Source organism: Phyllostomus discolor, chromosome 5 (assembly GCF_004126475.2).
Source record: "Phyllostomus discolor isolate MPI-MPIP mPhyDis1 chromosome 5, mPhyDis1.pri.v3, whole genome shotgun sequence".
Lineage (NCBI taxonomy): Eukaryota > Metazoa > Chordata > Mammalia > Chiroptera > Phyllostomidae > Phyllostomus > Phyllostomus discolor.
The window spans coordinates 155,989,736-156,010,974 of record NC_040907.2 but is presented as its reverse complement, the minus strand read 5'-3'; the positions used below and the strand labels follow the sequence as shown (position 1 = coordinate 156,010,974).

General features: G+C 40.5%; 1 protein-coding gene across 3 annotated transcripts in view; it reads left to right on the top strand.

Moving 5' to 3' along the window:
- Positions 1-8,456: 8,456 nt before the first annotated feature.
- CFAP43 (cilia and flagella associated protein 43) overlaps positions 8,457-21,239 on the top strand; it is an 81,521-nt gene continuing 68,738 nt past the window's right edge. The window contains exons 1-5 of one of the 3 annotated variants that reach the window (XM_028512855.2): positions 8,457-8,658; positions 9,967-10,220; positions 14,772-14,868; positions 18,489-18,656; positions 20,752-20,902. In XM_028512855.2, coding sequence (XP_028368656.1) covers positions 8,588-8,658; positions 9,967-10,220; positions 14,772-14,868; positions 18,489-18,656; positions 20,752-20,902 — 741 coding nt within the window. In that variant the 5' untranslated portion in view covers positions 8,457-8,587. The remainder of the gene's footprint in view (positions 8,659-9,966; positions 10,221-14,771; positions 14,869-18,488; positions 18,657-20,751; positions 20,903-21,239) is intronic. The other 2 variants (XM_036027260.1, XM_036027261.1) reach the window with 2 other exon arrangements.

The window sequence follows — 21,239 nt, the reverse complement described above, 5'->3', positions numbered from 1 at the left end:
TAGTCCCATAGGTCTGTCAAAAATATCGGGGTCGAGCAGCTGCTCAAACAGCCCCACTTTAACTTAGGGGTTAGGAAAAAGGGATTCCAGGGCACATGGTACAGCTGCGGGAAAAGGGTAGTTGATGTTTTTCTTGTCTGCCTAGATTTGAGAGCTGGTGATGACTGTTGTGTCATTTATTTGCAAGATGGGAAGGGGGGCTGGTCTGTTTTTATCTTGATTTAGCTCTATTATGGGAGAGACAGAAAGTACATGATAAGCACACCTGTCTCAGAGCCTTCCTGCCTGGGTTTGAGCCTTACCCTATCCATGTATTTATGAATTTGCTAGGGCCAGGGCAATTAAGTACCACAAACTGAGTGGCTTAAACAACAGAAGTCTATTGTCACAGTTCTGGAGGTGAGAAACATCAAGGTTTTGGCAGGGTGGGTGTGTTGCCACCGTTCAAGGCCAGGCAGGTTTATGGTATTCATGCAGATGGAAAAATATTCTCAGAGCCATTGGGATGTCTGACATGCCTTTATTCACGGGTGGGCGAGCCACACGCACTTCAGGCTGCGTGTCTATCTGCATGTCTCATGTTGTAGCCCTTGTTCCCCAGCGTGGTACCCATCATGGCACCTGTCCTCTTGTGTGTCTCTCATCATCGCCCCCAGCAGGCAGTCACTACCTGTTCAAGTACTAGAGGGGAACAAAGCCGGCAAGATGCCAGAAATTATATAATGTAACATAATTCTGCGCATGCGAGCTCACTTCATGTTATGGGAACAGTTTATCAGACCCAGTCTCAAGGCTATGAGAACACTAGTTCTCAGGCCCCTCCAGGGCTAGGGGAACACTGCTTCCCTTCGCTACCCAGACACCTGGGGGAGGAAGCCAGACTGCCTCCACTTACCCTACAGTGGGTTCCTTCTGAAGACCGTGAGAGAGAATCTGTTCCATGCCCTTCCCCTAGCTTCTGGTGGTTTGCTGGCAATCTTCCACATTTCTTGGAGCGTAGAAGCATCACCCCATCTTTGCCTTCATCCTCACATGGCATGCTCTTTGTGTGCCTGTGTCCAACTTTCCCCTCATTACAAGAACACATACTGGATTAGGAGTCCAGCCTACTCTAGTGGACCTCATCTTAGTTGAACTAATTACAAGTGCAATGAACGTATTTCCAAATAAAGTCACATTCTAAGATCCTGGAAATTAGAGTTTCGACATATAAATTTATGAATTCATAATCCAACATATGAATTTGTATGAAACTGTATGAATTATAATAATCCCTCATTAACCAGGTGACTGTAGGCAAGTTCCCTCTGTTTCAGTTCCCTCACCTGTAAAATAAGATGGTAAAAACCTAACGGCTCTCTTACAGAATTTGAAGAAAGATTAAAATAGTAAGTATACAGAAAGCACATAGAACAATTCTCGGCACAAAATAAGTGTTAAATAAATGTTTGTTATTATTGCAGATACTCAGTGAAAAAAAAGGTTGAACATATTTCTGCTAAAGCATGGGTCTGGCTTAGCTCTTTTTCAGAAAAGCAACTTTTTAAAAGGTCTCTTAGCACATTAATGTATCATGCAAATTAACCCTGTAAATTTAAATTTGGCCAGGCAAAACCTCTGCCTGGCCAAACTAAAAGTTTCAGGTCAAGGTATTATCTGAGAACTTTTAAGTGGAATGGCCTGTCCCTAATTAGGATGAATAGGGTACTATTTTGTTGTAATGATTTGAAAGATCCAATTCATTAATGAAGTAAAAAGTTAGTTCCTCAAAGAAACACACTGAAACGAAAACACACGCCCCAGGAAACGACTGCGCTGTGAGCACTGCCCTGCATTGTGGTGGACCATCTCCCAGTCTTCGAGGGTGTGTGGTGACATGCGAACATCTGGATACACACTGCTGTCAGCCGCAGGCAAAACCACGGTTTTTCACACCTTTGCAGCTGTAATTTCAGTCATTAGCCTAAGTAGGCTAACCTCAGCTGGTTCTGTGGGTTAAAGATCACAAGTCAGCAGTCCTCGTGAGGAGAAATAGTTTTCTACTTTCTAAGTACCACCTGTCTTTACTGCTGTATACACCCACTTGATACAACATTCATTGACTTTTCGGGAATGTTTCTTGAATAATTTTATACTTTTTAATATATTTACATTTTAGTTGATACTTATATTTTGCAGAGTAAGTTAGGAATATTGAAAGTCACATGAAGTGGTTTGCTATTATTATCTTAATTAATTATATTTAAAATCTCTTTTAAAAACTTAGGGGCCCTTATTTTGGGAATACAAATGTTTCTTTAAAAATTAATATGCTATCATAATCCATAGCAGGGAGAAATAGCCTTCATAAGAAAGTATTAGTAAGGCCCAGAGTGAGGTCAAATGAAAACAAAATTATAATTCTCACAATAAGAAGCCATACAGGAATAAACGGTCCATAACAATAGCAAAAAAATACATGTAGGGGAATATTAAAAGTGCACTGAGAGCAAAATGGATAAATAAATTGTGGTGTATTCATATAATGAACAACTATCCAGCAATGAAAACTAATAAACTACAGCTACAGCTATCAAAATAAATGCATCTCAAAAACTTAAGATTAAGTCATAAAAACAAGTCACAAAACAATATACATGGTATGCTGTATTAACCTTAAAAACATGCAAAATTAAAAAGCATATTGGTTATGGCACATGCATATGTAGTAGAATTGAAAAGCAAGAAGCAATGAACAGACTTCAGGAGAGTTGTTACCTGTGTGGGAAGGAAGAGGAAGAAAAAGGGAGAGAGTAAGGCATGGGCGGGCAGTCTTTGGTACTGGTTACATTGTATTCCTTAAGCTGGAGGGTGGCCTCTGGACAGTGGAATTGGTAGGAAAGGATGAGGTGGAGGCTGCTGTCATTTGAAAACCTTCTTGTAGAATCTAAGTTTTTCCATATGCTATAGTAAAAAATTAAAATTTAAGAAAATGATCTTAAAAAGAACAACAATAACAAAAAAAGAAACCTTACTACTATTAAAAGGGATGAAATAGATCTGTATATACTGATGCAGAAACACATTCAAGTATATTCTTAAATGAAATGTGGTAGAACAGCATAGAGGAAATAATTCCACTGTTGAATGCACACTGCCTGCCAGGCATCTGCTGAGCATTCTACATGAAAAACTTTGAATCTTCACAACGACCGTAAGAATTAAATAAGAAACCCTGTTAATTTTACCATCTCATAGATGAGGAATCTGGAGGAGGGCAATTAAGTGACTTTACCAAGAGGGACATACTTTTGATTGGAGAAGCTAGTTTTTCAACTCTGGACTGACATCAGAGTCCGATCTCTAGCTACTTCCGCATTTCATCAGTTCTAAGCTGTACGCTTCTACAGTTTTGAACACCTTTGAAAACGTGGGGCCGTTGTTTTTAAGATTGTATCTTAAAATCACTGTAGACTGGGTGCAGTCCTGACATAGATGATATTGTTTCTGCTTACATTTGTAGGGTGGATGTCAATGGCTTGGAAGAAGAGCCCAGAAATAGTGAGAGTACTCTTAAATGAAATGCTTTTGTTAGCACATCGCACAAAGCTGGGGTGGAGGATAGAGGGGAAATGAAGGCCTGTGACTCTGATTTGAAAAATAATTTTAAAAAGATGGGTTCTAAAGGTGAAGAAGCTGTAGAAATACCTTAGCTTATGTCACTTATGTTTTCTTTTTTATACTTGCACAAGAGTAATATAAGATAAAAATCTATTTCTCTGTACGTTTGAGTTCTTTTGTGATAAAAGTCTAAGTTTAAAAGCGTTCTTCCAATAAGTATAAAATAAAAATTCTGCGTCATGAGAAAGGATTCTGCTGTAATTTCACTGGTAGATTTTCCCTATTTATCATTTTATCTTAAATTTGATGAAATACAGGAGTATGACTTGTCTCCCTGATCATAATAACCTCTAAAGTATTTGCTGACTTTTTAAAAGGGAAAATTTAATTATCAAGTACAAAAGTACAAATGTACACACCCAGATATCTGAAATATTATTTACCCTTCCCATGTGGGATGCATTGTGAAATTTTCTATTTCATGTTCTTTCATCAAAAAAGACCAAAAAAATGACCGGTTACTTAGGAAACAGATCATACTGAAGCAGGAGACAGCATAGGAAAAACTCTGAAACTGCAGTACTGTCACTGGCCAGCATTTATCACCCTGGTTGCCAGGAAACACCCTTTACCAATTAGGTGGAATAAATAGTAAACCGAGGCAGGGAGGAGGAAGGAGACAAATCTCACACGCTAACTCAGCAGTCCTAAACCTGTTCTGATAATATTGCCAAGTGTTTCAATGTCACAAGAAACACTATATTAGCAGGAAAGAAAGCCTTGAAACTGTGCTTTCATCCCAAGGCCTGAATGTGGGAGAGGGTCCCTGGTGCCCAAAGAAAGAGCCCATAAAACAACTTTGGTTAATTGCCTACCTCTGGTCACTATCTGTTTTAGGAGGGAGTCCCTGATGCTTACAGAAAGAGCTCATAAATAACTTTGGAAAGTGCCTCAACTTTAAATAACTGTCAGGTATTTGTTTTACAACAAGATGACCAGATGGAGTCTGGAGCAAGATAAGAATTTTGGCGGACAGATCCCCATTTATCCATTTATCCCTAAATTTGGGTAGTCACATTTACCCATTAATCAATATGTAACATTTTCCCTCCTATCCCACCAACTATATAAGTCCTGAGAACAAAGGACTCACTCTCTCTCTCTTTCTCTCTCTCTCTAGAGGGTTCAGGGTGCTCTCTCTGTCGGGAGCTCAGGGTGCTCTCGGCTCTTGGGCCACAGGGCCACTGGCCACCCGGCCTCAGGCTGCCCAGGGGCTTGCCACCCTGGTCTTCAGCTGCTCTTGCTTTTCTCACCCTGCTTTGCTCTGAAACTTTCCCTTTACCCCCTACTCTACCCGGTCCTGTTCTCTTCCATGGAAGCGGACCACTAATAAATTGATTACATACTAGTAGATTTGCTGATATGTAATTCTTTACATGCATCAGCAAGAAGAACCAGGTCTCTCCCGTCAATAATACCACTAATGTGTTCCAATCTATAACTGCTCCAGAGCACAAACTTGTGTTACTGATGCTAATTAATAATTTAAGGGAACTCGATCATCTTCCTTCTCAGATTTAACCCACTATAGTTGTCTGCATACTCAGAAAAAAAAAGTTAGCAGTCTTGAGGTCAGGTAGGCAGCCTGAGCATGATGTGTGCCGTCAGTGTGCACATGAAATCAGTCCTTCCCAGGCACAGTAGCCGAAGGAAATGACTGGGAACTATGCAACAGGACCTCGTGTCTGCATTACACATTCTATGCAAAGTTCTTTTTGTATACATTATTTCATTTGATTCTCATAACAACCCTCTGAAGGTAAGCAGGGAAAATGTCGGATTCACTTTACAGATGATGAAGTAGTTACATTGTAGAAAGCTTCAAATTGTAGAAACCTTTCCAGCTATCTCCTACCTACTAAGAAGCAGAGACAGAATAAAAACATGAATTTTTAGGCTGAGGGTTATTTTCTCTAAACCACAGAGCCTTCGAGAGCATAATGTGAACTCAGGTGTTTTCACCACCTCATCTTCATTTTCTTGTGGACTCAAGTTTTTGTCATAGGATAGATACACTGAAATACCTGACTCTTAACTTGCCATGCCAGGTTTCTACCAGTAAAAAACTTGTGGCCACAGGGCGTATATTCTTTTAAAAGCAGTCTCTCTCTCTCTCTCTAGTCTAAGGGAACATAAGTAATATGAAAGACCCTAAAAACAAAGGAAATTGAAGGGTAGTCAGATGAAAGGAAATAAAGTGAAATGTAGTGATGGATTTTAGTGCTTTTAAGCTTTTATTTTTGTGAGAGTTTCAACGGAGAATTTGATGCAGATGAGACAGCTTTCAGAGAGGGTCTTAAGCCTTGATGGGGTTATTCAAATTCACACCTTGAATGTGTAATGATGATAAACCATAGTCTTCAAAAACCTGAACTTAATGCTCTCCTAAAGTTCTGTTTTAAGTGATATCTGTGCCACGACGTATAGTGATTCCTGTTTTTCTCCATTAATGGCTCTTGGATTTCTTTCAATGAAGTCCATGTTAGAGTCCATTGATATTAGGGTTCTGCTAAATCACAGGGGGTCCAAGTTTCCAAGCAACTTCAGAAGTCTCACCCCACCCAACACAATACCTCCATGTCTCGGTACCGCCTGCAGAGGTAACTTTCTGACTTTTTGTTGCATGGTGTGTTGCCACCCTTCAAGGCCAGACAAGTTCATGGTATTTGTGAACATGGAAAAATATTCACAGAGCCGTTGAGATGTCTGGCATGCCTTTATTCACGGGTGGGCAAGCCACGCACGCTTCAAGTTGTGTGTCTATCTGCATGTCTCATGTTGTGGCCCCTGCTTCCCAGCGTGGCACCCATTGTGGCACCTGTCCCCTTGTGTGTCTTTCATCATTGCCCCCAGCAGGGAGTCCCTGCCTGTTGAAGTACTAGAGGGGAACAAAGCTGGAAAACTGCCAGAGCATTACATAACATAACATAATTCTGCGCATGCGAGCTCACTTCATGTTACGGGAACAGTTCGTCAGACCCAGTCTCAAGGCTACGAAAACACTAGCTATCAGGCCCCTCCAAGGCTACGGGAACACCGCTTCCCTTCGCTACCCAGACACCTGGTTGAGGAAGCCAGACTGCCTCCACTTACCCTACATGTGGTAAAGCAATTTTATCAAACTTTTAACAAACTTTATTGTTTCCTCTTTTCAACAGTGCCTACAAAGTTTTCCTTGTATATTATTTATTCTTTCACTATGTGACACAGTGCCACCTACAGACTCGGAAGTATATGCCCTTTCTATGCCCTTCACACCTCATGCCTACCACCCCTCTGTCACATGGGTATGGAGCTCAACATTCCCCCCAGCACCATGGCAACCCTAAAGATCTATGGTTGTGACTAATCCCCTTTCCTGCCTAAGAGAAACACTTCTCCACTTTTGCCCCACATCCCTGAAATGAAAGACTACCTAGTGTCTGAAGAACCTGAGGTTTGTGTGTTACACCTCTATGTAGCCAAAACTGCCAGTAGTACTTTAGCTCACCTTGTCAGGACCATGAAACTGACTCCTAACAGATCTTCTTATTTCTATTCTTCCTACTGTCCTAATTGATAATTCTTCTGTAGCCAGAATACTCTTTTATAACCAAATCTGATCATTTCATCATTTTCCTGTTGAAAACCATGAAATGCCCTTCCATGGCTCTTAGGATAAAGACCGGAATTCTCAACTTGACCTTTACCTGGCCCTTGGCTTCCTCTCCAGCCATTCCTTCAGTATTTTCTACTCATCTCCCTCTGTTCCAGTCACACTGCCCTTCCCAGTTTATCCAATCTGTTGTCCTGCCTTGATACCTTTCCAAAAACTGCACTATGCCCCTTCCCCCCCCCCCCCCCCCCCCCCAGCAATCACTCCTCATCCTTTGACTCTCAGTGAAAACAGCACAGGCTCACACAGAAACCATCTCTGACACTGCCCGTCCAACTAGGTGAGGACCCCAACATAAGCTCTCATATATCATGTTCCCTTTCTTCTTAATTCAAACTGTAATTTTACATTTGTGTAATGAAGTGGATGTCTATGCCACCCACCCCTCACACCCACCAGTCTCTGAGTTCCAAGAAGGAAGGAATTTTACCTGTTTTGATGATTATTTTGTTCCAAGAGACTAGCTCCATGCAAGGGAGATACTCAGCAAATATTTGTGAATGAAATGAAAGAGAGAGGGAGGCAAGACAGGAAGGAGGGACTTAAATAAGGGAAGGAGCAGGCAGGGAAAAGGGGAGGACTGGAGGGGAGGGAAGGCAAAGGAACAGGAGAGAGGGCTAGGAAGGGGCTGGAAGGGAAGGGAGGAAGCACGGACAAGCTGCTGACCCTTTGATCAGGCTATTTTCAGAAGCTATCTGCCTCCTTTAAGTAGCAGAGGGTACCTGTGAAAGTGTAATACAACAATGAAAGGCTTGGAACTGTAGATTTAGATTAGAACTTGCTTCAAATCCTACTAAATTGTGTAGTCTTAAGGAAGTTATTTTTCTTATCGCCACTTTCCTTATCTGTAAAATAGGGTCGATGGGGAATTTGAAGACTAAATAAAATAATGCCTGCATGGAGCTTGTAGCAACGTCTGGCTCGGCCAGCACTCAATATTAGTTTCAGCTATTGACATTTATTAATATTGTAATTATTTGCCGCGTGCTGGGTAGGGCCACTCCAGCAGCTATACTGAGGGACCCCCCTACGCTGCTCTGGTGGCTCGCCCATTGGCTGATACGCTGTAGGGCTTCCACCAATCCGCTCACCTCTAGAGGGAGGAGGCTAGAGGATCAGAGCCAATGGGCGCAGGGATTACGGTCTCCCGACTACGGTACAAACACTGGAGGCTGCGCTGTCCCGGCTGCTGCGGGTTCGGAGTAACCGCTGCAGACGGGAACCCGGGTCTAGCGATTGCTGCCAGGGGTTAGGCTTTGAGGAACACGGGCCATGGCTCAAGGTCGGGAGGTAGACGACAGCCCCTACTCCGTGATCGCCAGCAACGCGTCCCTGTCCGTGAGGTGCGGCATCGCCACCCGGCGACCGACTTCGGTCTCGCGGAAACTCTTCCTCTGACTTTCATCCCTTTCCTACGCTATTCTGCCTCCCATTCTGTAGACCCGGAAACTTTGACCTGAGTCGAACGATTATTCCATGACCCCATCTCCATCTCTTTCCCTGCCCCACCCCCTTTCATTTTCCCCTCCCCTCGCTCGTTTGCCCAGCATCGCTCTCCCGGACTTTCCATTTCTGCCTCCTTTTCCTGGCCCAGCATTGCCTTCAGTGATGCTTTTCCCGACTTTTCATAAATAACCCCCACCCTCTCCATTCCAATGAGAGCCCCACTTCCATACTTGTAGTCTTTGGTGATTTCCCTCCAAACTTAGGGCCGTCCTTCCCTTCCTCCTAATTCCAAACCACTAATTTTGGATTTATTTGCATTTGTAGTGGCCTTTGAAAAGCATAAACTGCTGCACAGATGAAAGGGGTATTTCTTTCCTTCCACATTCCAGAGTGTCTGTTACCTGGAGTCTGTTCCACGCAGCATACTCCCCTGGTCCTGCCTCTTCTCTCCAATCTTTTGAAATTTCTGACCAACCCAGTGTCCTTCTCTTACCTTCACCATCTATCTTTAAGCATATCCTTAATATTTAAATAAAACTAGAATCTCCCCTCATCTCAGACTCCCCTTACTTCTAGCATATACTCACCAGCACTCCGTACTTAAAAATATGTTCCTTTTGTGTTGTAACCTTTCACTCATGTTGGCTTAATTCCTTTTATTTTCTACATTTATCTGTATTTTTAGATCTAAATATGGCTACACATTTCTAGAGAAGAAAATTGCCTACTCTGCTTACAACCACAAAGCAGGATTGTCCTTTTCAAAGTTGTTTTTTTTATAAAGTTTATTTTTAAAATCAAAGATAATCATAAAACAGTGGCCCAGGATACACCCTGTTTTCTGTTAGGATCAAGCTTTTCTTCTCTCTGTTGTTTTCACTGTTTCTTTTTCAAGTATACAAGACTCCAGAAAGTCCTTCTGAGACTTTCTCAGGTTTTGGTCACAGGATTTGCTTCACTGAAAAAGTTCTCTTGAGACCTATGGAATTTTAGGTCTACATTTAAATTTCTATAGTACCTGGACTTAACCTGGCCTCTCAGCCAGCACAAGTGTTCTGTTGTCTTAGAGACTGTTTGGTGCAGAAAGTGGGTGAAAATAGAATAGATGTGTTTCAAGGAGTTTGATTACCTTTTGTTTGCTTTTTCAAATAAAAGAAAGTATTTGGAATGTATTGTATTGATGGTGATATATCTTTTCCCTAAAGATGGGTACAAGGATTCCCTAAGCAGAATGTTCATTTCATCAACGACAGCACCATTTGCTATCCTAGTGGCAATTTCATAATATTTATTAATATTGCAACCAAGAAAAAAACTGTACTCCAGTGTATGAACGGAATTGTGGGCGTCGTGGCAACTAATGTTCCTTATGAAGTTGTGGCTTTTTCTGACCGGAAGCTGAAACCTCTCATCTACATATACAACTTTCCGGGATTGACCAAGAGGATCAAATTAAAAGGTATCCTGCAAGACTCTTTCTCTGCCATAACTGAAGGATTTTGTTATAAGGTATAACTAAACCTAGTTCTTAAAAATGAAGCATTTTTGGAAGATTTTCTCCTTTTTTTGTAATACACATTTTAAAAGGAGTCAGGCTGATCACAGAGGACTTTTAATTAATTGGGCTAGAGCCTTACTACTCCTAGTGTGGCATGCTTACCTTCAACATTGTCATCACCTAGGGTATTGTCATAAATGCAGAAACTCTGCTCCCAGTGCACACTTAACTTAATTAGAATCTGCAGTTTAACAATATTCCCCAGGTGATTCATGTGCACATGAGCTAGAAGACTTATTTATAGCACTAAATGCAGTTTGAAAAAACCCTTTTTCAGAACAATTTTTTAAAAGACTTTATTTATTTATTTATTTATTTATTTTTAGACAGAAGGGAAGGGAGGGAGAGAAGGAAAGAAACATCAATGTGTGGTTTCCTCTCACACACCCCCTACTGGGGACCTGACCTGCAACCCATGCATGTGCCCTGACTGGGAACTGAACCAGCAACCCTTTGAGTTCACAGGCCAGTGCTCAATCCACTGAGCTACACCAGCTAGCACTTCTTTTTCTTTCCTGATAGCTTATTAAAAATCTGGGTGAATTGACGTGGTATAACTTCTAAAGATAAGTCTCTGAGCCTCAATTTCCTTTTCTGTGAAATGGGGATAATGGTAATATATCCTGTTAAGGCTGTGGTGATAATAAGTGAGATTATATGTTATTATATATCATGTGTCATTATATAGGACATATGTCGCATGTATGTCAATCAATGTCATCTACCATTTAAGTTATTACTGACTCATTCTTAGATCCAGTGGACCCAAACCGGGCCGTTGCACATCTGTTGGAGCCCATCTAATGAGCCCCTCATTTAATACGTCATGGACAGAAATCTCAGCAGAGATGAAGGCTGGTCTTAGTTCGATAGCCTTTTGGGTCAAATCAATGTTTGAGTCAAGCCAGGGAACTTCACTGTAATTTGACATTTTATTTGAGGGGAAATTTGTGTTCTCACAGATTTAAACGACTTTTAAAACATAACCCATTCATACACTGGGAACTGTCTATGTGAACTATAACTACCTTTCCTCTTTCAGTTGTGCCCAGCCTGGTGATTTGGTTCTAGTCCAGTCTAAGAAATTGAAAATTAATTCAAACCAATAGCCATCATTCATATTGATTAACAAAACTCCAAAGGTATTCACAATAAAATTAGGAAGGAGTCATCAAAGATACCAGTTGTTACTGTTATTATTTAATATCAACCTAGAAGTTCTAGTCAATGCAACAAAATAGGAAACAAAATTATAGCTATGGGAAAGGAGATCACAGGTAATGCAGTAGTCTACTAGGACCAATAAAAGGGGGCTCGATAAGATGCCGATTTCAAAATGAATACCCATACAATTAGAAGATTTGGATGCTTAGGAATAATCCAAAGAAGAAATGTGATTGACCTTAGTGGAAAAAACTACAAAAGTCACTGATTTAATATATTAAAAGATACAGACACATTCCTAGATGGAAAGTCTGGTTATTATAAATATATTTTTATATTCTTTAAAGAAAGTAATTCATAGGTTTATCATCTGTTTTAGAAAGGCAGGAGTACTTAAATGAAATGGTTCCAAAGTGCATCAGGAAGAACGAAAAGAGAATGGAAATAGTTTGGAAGAGAATGGTGGCAAAGCAGAGGGCCCCTTTAACATCGTGGTGCTCCAGTGGTTAAGGGTGTGGTATTGGTGCAGAGATCACCAACGAAAGAAAGTGTTGAAATCTGGGGACAGGTTATAGAATATCTAAAGCTAAGTATATGATGAAAGACATTCACACACACACACACACACACACACTAGATAATGTGGGCTGCCAACAATGGTGTTAAGGAACTATTTGAACAGAAGTATCAAGTTAGGTACTTATGTTATACTGTTCATCAAAATATGTGTCAGATGAAAATAAGAGTTCAATGTAAACAACAAACCCATTAAAAAGTAGAAGAAAATACAGTAGAACATTGAAATGATTTCAAGATGAGGAAGAACTTTTCACAAAGGAAAAATTAAAAATAGCAAGTGACATACTTGGTTTATATACAAATTTGAAATTCAGAAATATCAAAATTACCATGGAAAGTCAACAGACGAATAATAAACTGAGGAAAATATTTGGAACAAATATGATCAAATATTTTCAGGGCATTAGGAAACAATAAGAAAAAAAGATAAATATTCCATTAGAACAAATGGAAAAGGAACTTGCCCTCATCATGAACTACAAATGATCAAAAATATCAAACAATGTTTCATCTCAATATTTATTTTAAAAAGTGTCATTTAAATCAAGATGAGATTTTTTTGCTTATCAAGGTTACAATATTTTATTCTTTAAAAGATTTTATTTATTTTTAGAGGGGAAAGGAGGGAGAAAGAGAGGGAGAGAAATATCTATGTGTGATTGCGTCTCGTGCGCCCCCTACTGGGAACATGGCCCACAACCCAGGCATGTGCCCTGACTGGGGATCAAACTACCGACCTCTTGGTTCAAAGGCTGGCACTCAATCCTTAGGTTCATAGGCTGGCACTCAATCCACTGAGCCACTCCAACCAGGGCACAATTTTTTTTAAAAACTTGGTAACTGCTAGGCAGAGTGCAGTGAAATTGGTAGCACTCTTTTTTTGCTGAAGGTAGGAGTATAAATTGATAATCTTTCTGGAAGGTAAATATTAAGCTGACTCAGTTAAACTGACTTCAAGAACCAGAATTCACCTTTAAGAAAATAATCAGAAATATGGTCAAAGACGTGTCAAATATGGTGCAAAACACTGTCATAGCAAAAGACTGGAGACAACTTACATCTCTGATAACATGAATGTGGTGAAATAAGTTAAAAGATCCCATAAAGGGATATTATGTGGACATTAAAATTCACATTATTAATTATAAAATGCTCAGTATAAGGGAGACAACAAACTAACAAGAGTAACATTATGTATGATTCAAGTGTTCTTGTAAAAATGAATTATTATGTATAATATTTAATCCATGCTTATTGCAGCTACAAAGTTATATTTAAAGAAAAAAATGTCTATTTCTACAAGTAAACACAGAAGAAAATACCAGAAAGAAATATACCAAATTTGGTAATAGGATTACTAAGGATATATTTTTCCTTTTACGCATTTTTTATATTTTCTTCAAAACCCATGGGGAGGGGTGGGAGGAAGGCAGAAAACTGTACTTGAACAGCAATAAAATTCAAAAGTATTTAATTTTAAAAAATGCATTTTTAAAAATTTAGAATAAATGTAAAAGAAATATAAAATTAATAAGCTTCAGTTTGGGGAGGAAATATTTATATAGCAAGGATAGAAAGTTATTCTAATAAGGCCTCTTTCCCACAGAAAAATTATTTTTATTTTTGTATTGAATGCTTAAAAAATATAAGCTGTTTTCTTTGCCCTGGCTGGCGTAGCTCAGTGGATTGAGCGCGGACTGGGAACCAAAGTGTCCCAGGTTCGATTCCCAGCCAGGGTACATGCCTGGGTTGCAGGCCATAACCCCCAGCAACCGCACATTGATGTTTCTCTCTTTCTCTCTGTCTATCTCCCTCCCTTCCCCTCTAAAAATAAACAAATAAAATCTTTAAAATATATATATATAAGCTGTTTTCTTTATTCACTAGAGTAGGCTAAATAAATTCAGTAAATGACAAAGTTTAGCATTATGTTACGGTCAGTTGAAGTGAGACAGGTGAAAAACAGCAGAACCACTAAAGATACACAGAAGTAGCCATTGAGAGTGAATGTAAAAAATTTTAAAAAGACAGGCATAGGAGAAGGTAGAGCTTTCCCCAATGGAGCCGTGCTGAAGCACAGCAGATACAGAAGGAAGACCAGAGTCTCATCTACAGAGAGGCAGGAGCAGACACTTCTTGTTTCAGCATCCTTATGATGTACATTCCAACGCATTGTTGCTAAGACTTTTAAAGTCAATTTTCGTTTCTTCAACTATAGATACAAATGAGAATATAAATATTTATAGTAGTTCGAAGAACTGGATGATATTAAGCTACGGGCCGGATATGGCCTAAGGTATGGAGATATAGAAGTAAGCTAGAACTATTTCACCTCCCCAAGGTGTGTAAAGTTGCTTGAATAACGTTTTTAATTACAATGTCTCATATATGTGTGGAATATTCTATGGCTCTTGGGTCATTTCAAGCCACAACGGGACACACATGCTGCAGTATCTCAGTTGCCATTGAAGTCTAGGGACACACAGTGGGCTCACGGTCTTAATTCGCTCCAATATCTTTTAAAAATGGATCTTAACTTTGCTCTTAACTTTCTGTTTATTATGTCGGAAATCAGCCAGGAGACTCCTGTTCCAAGAGTTAAATGTTTTCAAATTATGCGAAATTTATTAGAGAAGGAAAATAAATTATAGACTCTAGTTAATCCCAGAATATGGTAATAAAATCCTTGTAATGGATTTTATATTTTAGGCAATGTTCTTCTGGACTATACTTTACTTGCGTTCAGTTACTGTGGCAACTACCTGGCTAGCTACTCTTCTCTCCCAGAATTTGAACTGGCTCTCTGGTAAGTTCCCGCATCCTACAGAATTCCTTTCATTTAACTTGTTAAAGGAATTTACAGAATTCCCTACAAGTTAGGTTACTTATCTTTTTAGATTTTGTCACAAGACATATACATGAAAAAATCTGAAACAAGGAAAAATGGAAGAAGTAAAAGTCCGAATCATAACATATAATATTAGTTACTGCTTTTAGGCATAAAATTTGGTAGGGGAAAAGCTAAATGAGAGCTAAATTAATTATCATATTTCTCTTTCATTTTGTGTTATAATAGTTCCTTTGTCAGGTAAAGAATAGGTTTATAAATGCATAAACTTTCATCTTTTGTTAAAAATGTATCTTTGAGTTGTTTGCATATTTCCCACTAATGTTGAAATTAAGATGGTCTCTACATTAGAGTTCACTTTGAAGTAATAGGTTTTTTAAATTTTATTTATTTATTTATTTTTATAGAGAGAAGGGAAGGAGATAGAGAGAGAGAAACATCAATGTGCGGTTGCTGGGGGTCATGGCCTGCAACCCATGAATGTACCCTGGCTGGGAATTGAACCTGGGACACTTTGGTTCCCAGCCCGCGCTCAATCCACTGAGCTACGCCTGCCAGGGCTTCAGTTAGGATTTAAGTTCAGCTACTGTCACAGAAGCCCAAGTTACCCTTGAAAAATGGCTTAAATAAGACAGAAGTGACTTCCTCTCACATGCAGCCGTCTGGGTACGAGAGCTCAAGGCTGTTATGGGTGGCTCCCCAGAGTACAAGGCCAGCCTGGCACTATCTTGCTCTTCCATTCCTAGGGTGTTGCCCTCATCTCTAGTCTGAAGTGGGGGCACCACCCGTGTATTTTTGAGAGCCAGTGAAAAGGCAAAAGTTTGAGGAAAAGGCACAAATGTTTGTTGGAATGCATAGCCTAGAAGTTGCACGCATCACCAACACTTAGATCCCATTGGCCAGCTTAGTCACAAGCAATGTTGAGCTGCAAGGGAGGCTGGCAAGTGTCCTCATGGTGGGTGACTGTGTGCCTGGCTAAAAACCAGGGGTTCTGTTACTCGGAGGAAGATGTGGAGACTAGATATTGAGGGACACAACATGCCACTGCCACAGGTAACTGGGATGGGAGCTCAGGGTAGAGGGCTGGAAATAAATGTTTGGGAGTTGTTAAATCAGAACAGTAATCAAAGTGCTAAATGAGTAAGAATACCTAAAGAGGAGCTTTGAACAGAACTCAGAGCAACACCAATTAAAAAGGGACTTGAAGAGGAAGAGGAACCTCATTGGAGACCCAGAAGGAGCAGTCACGGAGGAAGGATGGTCCCACAGAAATCAGAGCCCGTGTCAGAGGCTCACCAGCCACTTTAGTAGGGAGTGCAATCTCAAGGAAGAGGCCTGCAGGGAAAGGGGAGGGAGGCAGGGAAGGCGGAGAGCCCTTGTAAGTGCTCATTGCTTTGCTGGCTACCACTTGGTACCAAGTCCAATGCTCTGTCTCACAGGTAGTCTATTGAGAGGCTGTATGGGCTGGGAAGGGGAGAGGAAGAGATGAGATGTTGCTCACCAACTCCTATTATCCCATCAATCAAAGGTCCATTGCACAAGGTATTAACTTCACTACACTTTTAGGTTTATTATGACCTCCTGCATGTCATGCCCAGGGGCATAGGGAATCCCCTGGGCCTGTGGAGCAGACATGAGGTGAGGCACAGGTGGGTATACCCACAGGAAGTTACGCCTACAGAGTTGGACAGCCACCAAGTAAGCTAGTAAGAACAGGTGAGCTAGGCCTTAGAAACAGTGGGAGCCTGAGAGGTATGGGGTATCCATAATAGGTATGTGACAGAGTCCAAGGGTCACTCCAGAAGATTGTCACGACAAGCAGAGTCCAATCCTGCTGAAGGAAAGTTAGCCAGGACTGAGAAGTGCCTGTTGGATTTAGGATGAAGGTGGGTATCAGTGGATCTGGGAGACAGCAGTGTCATTGAAGCACTGGTGACGGGATGCTGATGTCCTGGGATGAGGAACGAACGAGCAGGAGTGAGGAAGAGGAGGCAGTATGTTAAGAACAACCCACTCAGGAAGTTTGGCTTGAAGGGGATGGGAGAGAGACATGAATGCGTGAGACTGAGGGAGGGCTTAAAAAAATGGTACAGATGAACACTTAATGTAAGCGTTGACAGGAAGGAGTTGGGAGAGGGTAGTCCGAAGATGCAGAAGAGAAGGAATAAGGAGAGACTAATGTTTTTAAGAGTGCAAGACTTGTAGGATCCAGAGCACAGGCTGTGAAACTGGCCTTAGGCAGGAGGGACATGCTCTCCATTGTAACAGGAAAGAAGGAAAGAATGATGCAGATCCTGAGGGGCCATTAGGCTCGATAGCAGGAATTTGGCAAAATTCTCAGCTGATGGCCTCTATTTTCTTCATTGAAAACAAAGCCATTTACCAAGAGTAAGGTGGAGAGGTGGAGAGGCTTCAGGAAAACAGAAGATGTTAAAAATGACCTCTTCAGAGAACAGGAGAGAGCACCACCAGGGAAACAGTAGAGTCTGAGGTCACACTGAGGCCCCAGTGGGGGGTGGTGACGAGGAATGTATAATGGCACTAACACGTGTAGTCCTGTGGTCTTTGTTCCTACGTCGCCAGCAGCCTGGGCTTGCAGTTGTACACATCCAGGCATGACAGTTTTTGCTGGGTACCTGAGGCAGAAAGTCAAAAGATCCAAAGAACCAGCAATAGAATGGTTGACATGACGGTCAGGATGTTTGTGACAAGGATGAAAGGAGGGGAGAGCAGGAGGAAGCCAGGCGACCAAGTGAGCTTAATATGCACCGGTTCCACTTGCCCCATCACAACTCCGAACGGAGTGCTGGCTCCTTGTATGAGAGGGTAGCTCACATTAATATTTTTCTCTTTATTTCCTCTAGCAAGGGACCTCACTCATGGTAGGCATTCAAGTAATTCTCTTGAATAAATAAGTGAATACATGAATTAATCAATTTTGAAGAACTAGTACTATAATTTAAAAAACTCAGTGAATGATTGCCCAGACTGGAGTGGCTCAGTTGGTTAGGTGTCGTCCTACAAAATGAAAGGTCACCCATTGATTCCTGGTCAGGGCACAAGCCTGGACTGCAGATTCAGTCCCCGCTGGGGCGCGTATGAGAGGCAACTGATCGATGTTTCTCTCCCTCTCTTTCTCCCTCCCTTCCCCTCTCTATAAAAATAAATAAAATCTTCATACAACCCTCAGTAAATGATCAATCAGCATCAGTATATATAGTATACAAAGAACCATACAGTACTCCTATGTAGTATAGAGATTTAGACATATACACTTATTTTTTGGCAAATGTGATGATATAGTCCATTTTCTAGATTTAGATGAATTAAATGCAAATTTAATGGAGAAGATAAAACAGTCTTGTTGGCATATGAGTAATATTTTAAAAATAGTTCTTTTGCTTTCTTTAACAAATATAGTATAATAATAAGCATAGTAAAAAAGGACATTGTCATAGATTATATAAATTATATAATAAATTGTCTCAATTTATATAAATTATATTCAAATAATTAGATAAATGTTCTCAAGATATGAGATTCAAACTATCTTTTACCAAATGCAATTTTTCTCTAAGGAACTGGGAATTGGGTGTCATTTTGTGTAAGAAGTCACAACCTGGTATGGATGTGAGCCAGATGACTTTTAACCCCATGAACTGGCGCCAGCTGTGTTTGTCAAGTCCAAGTTCAGTGACCGTGTGGACCATTGAAAGAAGTAACCAGGAGCATTATTTCAAAGCAAGGTGAGAGACTTCATTGCAATACAATATAGTGGTGGTCTGCGTTTGCATTCATGTAATGTGATCAGATTAATTTGATGAATTACACTTTACTTTTTTTACTTTTTTATTTATTTATTTTTAGAGAGGAGAAGGGAGAGAGGGAAATATCAGTGTGTGGTTGGCTCTCGCACGCCCCCTACTGGGGACCTGGACTGCAACTCAGGCATGTGCCCTAGACTGGAAATAGAACTGGTGACCCTTTGCTTTGCAGGCTGGCATTCAATTCCCTGAGCCACACCAGCAAAGGCCGATGAATTAAATTTTATATGTATATCTTAAGTTACAACATCTTTCTACATATATAATGATCTTGGGGTGGTTGTTTGCATTTTTAAAATATTCTCCCTGACTTGATTTTCCAATGAGGTTCTTTTGAATATCAAGTCCTCCTAGAGCTTTATTCAACATCATTTAATTTTCCAAAATTTTATTTGCTCTTACTATTTCAAAACAATTTTTTGCTCCTATTACTTTGATACCCAACTGAAATCCCCAAAATAAGAAACTTTTAGGTATGGAAATTTTATATAGATTATAACTTCAGCCACATTATCTATAAATAAAAGGGTAGTTCCAGATACTAGATCACTGGAGTTACTATTTATTAATAAATAGAAGTGATCAAAGAGAAATTCTATGACCAATGCCCTGGTGACAGTTGATGAGAATGGTGTCTTGGGCGAAAAGGGTTCAAAGACTCAGGTGCCCCTGTGCTGACCATACTCTCCCAAGGCAAAGACTAAGGAGATGTCGGCCACGGCATCCTTGAAATTGCAATTTTTGAAACTACCTTCTACAGAGAAATGTAAATCTGGTAAATAAAGTTTTCTAGATGGAGAGCCCTAAGAGAGACACTTCTCTCTGCTCAGCACTGTTCATGGCACAGTTTCATTTTTACAAGGACGCACTGGGTAGCCAGCCCTGTCCCCAAGCAGAGTTGACAACACAAACTTTTTTTTTAAGATTTTATTTACTTATTTTTTAGAGAGGGAAGGGAGGGAGAAAGAGAGAGAAACATCAATGTGCGGTTGCTGGGGGCTGTGGCCTGCAACCCAGGCATGTGCCCTGACTGGGAATCGAACCTGCGATGCTTTGGTTCGCAGCCTGCGCTCAATCCACTGAGCTACACCAGCCAGGGCTGACAACACTAACTTTTCATAAAATGGGTGATGTCTCCAGCAGATCCTTGCCAGGATAGGCAAGTAATTTATTATACCCTTCTCTCTTTTTGCTTCCCTTGAATATTCTCTTTTAAATGCTGAGTTGTGATTTTTCTGTGAACAAAGTGGGAGGCAAAGGGAGTGGACTTTCCAGTTCAGAAAGCAAGCAAGATTTTAAAATACTCAAGCTTTACATTTAAGTAGTAGGTACTAATTTTGCATGGCCATTTTACAAAATTATCCACCATTCATAAAACATAACCAAGAAATTTTTTATGTAATGCATAAAGCCATGAATTCTCCAAATTCATCTTGATAGCTATATTATGAGTTAAAAGTAGATATATGGCAAATTTGAGATGAATTCTTGATACCACAAGTCACAGAAGTAGCTCAATACAACCTACACGTACATTTGTTTTGACCCACAGTGTTTTTTAGTTGAATTGGTTGCCAACACCTAAAATTTGAGAGATTTCTCATGAGTATACAAATTATGTACATTCTCTCGAAATTTTGGGACCAGAATTCCCACATGTCAACAAGCCCCGGTGGCTGGAACTACGTAGTGCCTGCCACCTATAGGAAGGAAAACAATCGCCCATTTGCCACAGTTGCTGCCTTGCCACAGACAACCTGCCTGACCCCATCAGCATTCAGATTTATAATCCTACATTAGATGTTAACTTTGAAAATTTTTGAAAATCCCTGTGTATTTAATTTGCAGCTGTACATTACTTATCTTTTTATGATATATATTTTAAAGTCTAATATTTTGCCCTTATCTATTTTATTTTATTTTTTTATGTTATAACAGCTCCCCACCAGTAAGCAACAGTTACATCAATGACTAGTTTCTGTTAATATGATTATTCTGATGTTTCTTTCTTCTGTAGGCCAGCAAAACTACCTACGGAAGATGGGTCATTTTTTGATGAAAAAGACTTAATATTCCCCAATTCGCTGCCCAAGGATCTCATGTATGGACCTGTCCTCCCACTGTCAGCCATTGCTGGGCTAGTAGGCGAAGAGGCTGAAACTTTCAGGGTAATTGCCTGGCATGTCTTCCTGTTTGCCTTCACACAGTCATCCCATGAGGAGTGCAGGGTAGTGAGAACCATCCTGGTTTCTGATACAGATTAGCCTGGAGACCATGAGAGATGAAGATGCTGGAGTTTTGAGGTTTTGGGTGACTGGGAAGACAATGGCACTGCTAACTGAAAGAGGGAGCCCAGATGTGGTTTCAGTGTTGGAGTATACTGCATTTGGGGTGCTGGGAAGGCCTCCAGGTGGAGATGTGGGGTAGAAGTTGGCAAAGTGACTATTAGGGAAAAGTCAGAGCTGCAGACACAGAATGTCAGAGTCATTCCTGCAGATGGGCAGT